We start from the raw sequence: 6,226 nt of genomic DNA on the forward strand, positions 1-6,226 counted from the left end.
GGGTTCATATGTGAGAGTGTGTGTTGCCCTGTGAAGGACTGGCACCTCCTCCAGGGTGTGTTCCTGCCTTGCGCCCAGTGATTCCAGATAGGCCTAAGACCCACCATGACCCTGAACTGGATAAGCGGTTATAGACAATAAATGAATGAGGATCTACTTGGATATCACTGAATGACTGATCCATTTGTGTACGATTCAATATCAGCAGCTTATGGACTGATCTATGCTGTATTGGATAAATACATTTATTTTCGTTTTGAGAAATATCATCTGCAAATCATTTTTAAAATTTTAAAAATATTTAACTGAGTGATCATGACAGCCAATAGTGAACGTGTGAGAAGTGTGTGATGGGGTTTTCTCCCACAGTGGAGCCATAGGTGCTGAGAGGCGCTGACTCATAGCAGTTACTGATTGAATAAAGCAAGAGCAAATAGACTCAGGGGAAGAGGAGAGGTAGAGAGAGAGAGAGAGAAGCAGAGAGGGAGCGAGAGAGGGCGATGGGGAGTGGATGAAAGCAGTCATGCAGTGTGAGCTCCTTAATCATTGCCTGCTTGACACTCACAGATTGAGGCCTTCAAGCAGTGAGGCAGCCATATCGACCTGCCGTTACACATTAACCACCAGGGCAAGCAAACATGCAACATGGCGATAGCAGAGACTAGACATAACGCTGTCTTCTGTCCCTCTGAAAGTTCTTCTGTCTCTCTTAGTCACTACACAGTATGGCTCTATTCAGCCCCACTTCAGTTAAAGATAGCATTACTGACTCCAATTCAGTGTAAGAGTTTTTAACTTGACTAGCCTATATGAGCACAATACTGTCAATATATAAAAACAGAATGGTAACTGGTTATATTTTTGTCAATATTTTCCACAGGAAAATCACCAAGCCATAGCTTTGCATTTGTCCTATGTAAAAACTTTTTAATAACTTTTAGCTGTTAGCATTGAAGCTTTAGCACTAAATTACAGAAGCAAAATCTGGACACACAAGAAGCCTGGATATGTAAGAAAACTGGATATGTCTGATAAATGTGGAAAAGTATATACACTTGCTTTCCATAAAGTTTCCTTTAAATGGCTTACATCCTACTATTATAATCCATATTTTTGTCTTTTTGTAAACTACCTCTGGACAATTGACCTCTGGCTATGTTCAACATTGTGTCTCTTTCAGAAAATTGTATTTCTGAATGATTGAAACACATTTTCTTTTTATTTCAGTTATTATGAGCAAGGCAAAACTGCTGTACGCCTGTAGATGTTTTAAAAAGTTGTAGGTGAAGACAACTTGATTTTCATCACATAACAAAAGCAACTAATCGATTGTTTTTCAGTTTAGTTTCCATATGATTTATGATCCATACATTCTCCTCTGATAATGTCCCTTTAGAGTCTTATCCAGTTGGAAAGGAACTATAAGGTTAATGCTGAGATTTGTCCGAAGCCTAGTTCTACAACAAGTTCTACAACAACAACACATACATGCCATGGCCAGGAGCCAGTGTTTGTCTTTTTTTTATTTGGCTTGTTGTTGGTTATCAGTGCTGACCACGGTCATTCAGATACAGATACAGAGTTTTATTGATCCTGTTCACAGTCAGTGGAAGGGTTGGAAAACTGCAGGGCCGGATGATGAGGAGGAAGGGTGGGGATCAGATAGCAGGATAGTTGACCTCTGTGTTAGCCAGTGTCAGATGAATACAATGTGGGAGTTGGGACTGGAGATGCCACTGAGACCCAGACAGTGGAGTGATGAAACTAATGTACTACATTTTGATTACTCTTCAGCTATATTAGCCTCCTCACTTTCAAATCAGAGAAGCAAAATCTGGACACCAAAGGTTCCTAGCTGATTGACTATACCTGAGTACATCATTAATGTTCCCACACACTTTAAAATGCAGTGTACATTTAAAATTTTGTTTTTGAAAATTGTAATTGCTGTGGTCAGTCAGTATTTCTTTAACTGTTAAGCCCCACCCATTTTCGTTCAAGTTGTGAGGCACACCGCAGCGAACAAATCTGAACAGACAGCCAAAACACAACAGTTTGCTTCATTCTGACATAAAGTGACGTTGGAAAATCTCAAGTGCAAAAAATTACAATTATACAATATGGCAGTTAAAAAAACCCTCAAAAAACATAAGCAATGAAAAAATATGTAGGACATAGGACCTGAATCTACCTATGGGAAGATTAATGGTAACTGTATAACAATGCAATGAGAAGTAATGCTGATTTTAAGGTAACAGGCAGGGCCATTTTGGGACATGGCTTGAAAATGCAAGTAATGGAGCAGCCTTGTTACAAATCAGAGATATCAATAAACTCTGCTGGCCACTGATAAACAATGATTAGTGTCATAAATTCCATGTGTGTGTGTGTGTGTGTGTGTGTGTTTGTGTGTGTGTGTGCGTACGCGTGAGTTTGTGTGCTGTATTATGAGTCGGTCAAGATTGGCAGCCATTCAGACACAGCCTGGAACATTCATACTCGACCAGGAGCCATTTCTGACAGTTTAATACTCTCATCCATCTTTGTCAGACAATCCCAAGGACCTTCATCCCCAATCACACCATTTACAGGCTAGTGACGACTTTGTGGTGCCACCCCTCACAAAGACTACAGAAGGATTTAAAGAGAGGAGAAATCTAATTTTAAACAGGCATTAAATTACAACTTACAAACACACCAGAACACTAGAAAACAATTAAACTGTCCCAAAATTTGAAACTGTTTTCAAATCAACTTTTCAAACACTTTTCTGTTTAATGTTCTACATTTTAAGACAATATTCAAGTAATTAAGTTAGTTTTGTTTTATTGCTGTAAGCTGGTTTTACATCACACAAAATCCTGGTTTCACCCAAACCGGTCCCATCACGGACACTTGAGAGCATCCATTTATTTGTGTGTGTGTGGGGGGGGTATATGTGCTTTTAGGTCCTTTACGTCTTTATTTGCCACACAAAACATGGGAATTTATTTTTTATTTCATCCGAGAACTTACATTTACGTTTCGGCATAGCTGCTCGAGATGAGGGTAGGTTCTCGAGCTTTGCTTGACGTAAACAAGGACTACTGACGTGCAGACTGACCAATTAAATGTTTACAGAGAAGCTTATCTGTAGCTCTACAGTCAGACCGTGCAATCAGAAGATTTTAGGCTACTTCACCACGCCCCCTTCTTACTCAAGCGAACCAATCGGAGTAGGGGAGGGCGGGACTAGTTTGTGAACGAAACGCTTCTCGAAGTTCTATGTAAGCTCTAGAAAAACAAAATCCCGGACGTTTGTGAAAACACTTTTTTTAAGTCTAAAAAAGAGGACATGTCCGGGTAAAAGAGGACGTCTGGTCACTCTAATTTATGACAATCCACAATGGGACCATGTGCCTCATACATACAAGTTACATGGACTTAATTGTTTTATGTATAGAAAAATGAATAGCACCAGTATTGCTATTGAAATACGATTTCTATTATTTTTATTTTATTATTATTATTATTATTATTATTATTATTATTTTTTTTTTTACGAACGATCAACACTATTGCTCTGCCCAGTTATTTTACGTCACGCCAATGGGCGTATCACGGGTGAATCAAAGTTGTTCATGATTATCAATAAGATTAGCCTAAAATCTTTCACACATTTTGAGAGATTTGTTCATAACCTGAAATTCATCACGAATATGTTGATCGACTTTATTTTGTCAGCTCATATTTTCTACGTTTTGCTTGTTTTCGATGTCTGTTCTTCCCCCCGTTGTCCTAATGGTACGATCCACTAACTATAAAAGAAGGGGGAAGCGAAGCTGTCATTTGTAGGGGGAGTAAGGGAAGTATACCAACTGATAGGGAACGTAACAGAAAGCAGACAACGATTAGTTGATCAAAAATAGAGACCCATCAAAATGGGTGAACGATCAAAAGACCCGAATAAGAGCTTTGCGTGTTTGTACTCTGACTGCAAGGCTTCTTTTTCAAAGTCCTGGAAACTGGAGGCTCATTACTGTAAACACACAGGTTTGGTGAGTGAGGGAGTATGAACACAAGGGCAAGGGCTTTAATACACTAAAGGTCTTTTTTCACAAATAATTTTTTTAGGCTGCATTAATGCTATTGTGTGGCTCAAGGTGCATTAGTGCCCAAACATTTGCTTGCACCTGTAATTACCTGGAATGATGCTGAATGATAACTGGATCCTTCTTGGTGTTTTTCTGTTATTTTAGAGACCCTTCGCGTGTGACAACTGCACCAAGAGCTTCTGTACCCGTTACCAGCTGACCCGGCACCAGCTGAGTCACAGTGGAGAGAAGCCTTACCTGTAAGTCCTTGCTGAGTCTCTACTGGTTTGTTTCTTTAGATGCACATTAATGAATATTTTTCACGTGCAGGTGTTCTGTGCCTGGATGTTCAGAGGCCTTTTCCTTGAGCTCCGGTTTAAAGAACCATACAGCAAGGGTGCACCAGCACAAAGAGAGGCACTATGTGGCAAGTAGTCCCTATACCTTGTTACATTCATTTCCAAGCAGGTTGTTTTCAAATGGAATGAAGAAATTCAGTTAAATGTCCAAGTTCAGCTTGAGCGTATGAGTAAATGTATCTGCCTCAGAGTATTTACATGGTTTGCCTTGTTCATTGTAGATCTGAATTTTTTTCACATTTGCTCTTAGATCATTACTTGGTTAACTGTTTTATGCTAATCTGTATTTTCTACTTTATCAATCTGTAGTGTAACTATGAGGGTTGTGGCAAGGAGTTCCGCAAGAACAAACATCTGAAGACTCATCAATGTGAACATTCAAATACACTTCCATACGTGTAAGTCAAAAACCCTTACAGTATGCTTTTGCATCTCTGTTGCCTTTTACCTGCTCTCTCAAACTCTTACAGATGTCATTTTGAGAGCTGTGGAAAGAAGTTTGCTGCCTCCCAAGTTCTTAAAAAGCACGAGAAAGTGCATAATGGTAAATTCCAAAAGGAAAATCTACTTTTAATGAGTATTTTTCTAAATATTAGGATTCATTAATCTTGTGATGTCAAAGGTTATCCATGTGCTGAGGAAGGCTGTCCCTTCAAGGGAAGAACATGGACAGAATATCTGGCTCATAGGAAAGCAGAGCATAGAGGTAAGCAGGAAAAATGGAAAGCAGTAGAAAGTGGCGCGTAAGGGCAATGTCAGTAACGACAAACCTGCTTGAGAGTAAATATGTAGGAATGTCCATCCATGTCATGGCTAATTAACTTTATTTAGGTTAAATTAACATTTTGTTTGCTCCCTTACATGTCTTTACAGAGATCTTGCAGTGTGATTGTTGTAAGAAGGTATTCCATGAAATCTGGTTCTTGAAGAAACATAAACAATTTGTTCACTCTGGTGAACGCCGTATGTTTAAGTGCACCAAAGAGCAGTGTCAGAAAATCTACACCACACACTTCAATCTACAGAACCACGTCCTTCTAGACCATGAGGGCAAGCGATCCTTCATCTGCAGCCACGATGGATGTGGCAAAGCGTTTGCCATGGAAGTGAGTGCTCATCATGCACACCACCTTATTGATGGAGAAAAATGTATGGCTTTTTTTTTTTTAATCAAATCAACCCAGAGTTGAATGTTTTCTATATTTTAGGAGTCTCTGAAACGACATGCGGTAGCTCATGATCCAAAGAAGGAAAAACTGCAGGTAAACATCTTTGAAAAGAATTTGAATATATAGAGTGGGTAGAAATTGTCTAATGCTATGACTATCTATCCCCAGAAAAAGAACAAAATCAAGAAACTTCCAGCAATGACAAAAGTGTCAGATGATTCTGAGCTGTCTACATGTCTGCAGGGTGTTTCTATAAGCAAATCCACATCCCAAAATATGGCCTTGACTGCTCCCAAGAAGGCCACTGAATAGCACTAACCCTTTAGTATTAGTTCTCAGTTTCTGCAGTTGATTTCACCATGCTCAATAAACCCACACTTCTCTGCACCTCTGTCTTGTATGACCTTGAATATTAAGGTGATATTTTATCATTGCTACGTCTGTTGTAAACATGCTAACTACTCCAGCAATATGTCTACAGTGAGACAACTCAAAAACACTGCTCCTGAAAGGGATAGTAGGTACTTCTCTACTAATCCCAGTGTCTGCAGGATAGCTGCTTTATATGTGATGTTTTAATAAACTTAGGGCAGACAAAATCATGGGTTTAATGAAATCAGTAAAG

General features: G+C 39.2%; 1 protein-coding gene across 1 annotated transcript; it reads left to right on the forward strand.

Annotated features, from left to right (window-relative positions):
• Nucleotides 1–3,838: 3,838 nt before the first annotated feature.
• On the forward strand, nt 3,839–6,115 carry gtf3ab (general transcription factor IIIA, b). Its single transcript, XM_066646320.1, has 9 exons — nt 3,839–4,037; nt 4,239–4,333; nt 4,404–4,500; nt 4,742–4,830; nt 4,903–4,976; nt 5,055–5,138; nt 5,306–5,538; nt 5,641–5,694; nt 5,770–6,115. The coding sequence occupies exons 1-9, from the start codon at nt 3,921–3,923 to the stop codon at nt 5,911–5,913; spliced, it is 987 nt and encodes a 328-aa protein (XP_066502417.1). The 5' UTR covers nt 3,839–3,920; the 3' UTR covers nt 5,914–6,115.
• The last annotated feature ends 111 nt before the right edge of the window (nt 6,116–6,226 follow it).

The sequence above is a fragment of the Hoplias malabaricus genome, chromosome 1, assembly GCF_029633855.1.
Source record: "Hoplias malabaricus isolate fHopMal1 chromosome 1, fHopMal1.hap1, whole genome shotgun sequence".
NCBI lineage: Eukaryota > Metazoa > Chordata > Actinopteri > Characiformes > Erythrinidae > Hoplias > Hoplias malabaricus.

What these genes read in the sequence shown, in the direction of transcription:
- gtf3ab (XM_066646320.1), top strand. Translation starts at nt 3,921, where the DNA reads ATGGGTGAACGATCAAAAGACCCGAATAAGAGCTTTGCGTGTTTGTAC. An exon ending in ACTGTAAACACACAGGTTTG is followed by an intron (nt 4,038 to 4,238) that starts GTGAGTGAGGGA and finishes CTGTTATTTTAG; the next exon opens with AGACCCTTCGCGTGTGACAA. An exon ending in GCACGAGAAAGTGCATAATG is followed by an intron (nt 4,977 to 5,054) that starts GTAAATTCCAAA and finishes GTGATGTCAAAG; the next exon opens with GTTATCCATGTGCTGAGGAA.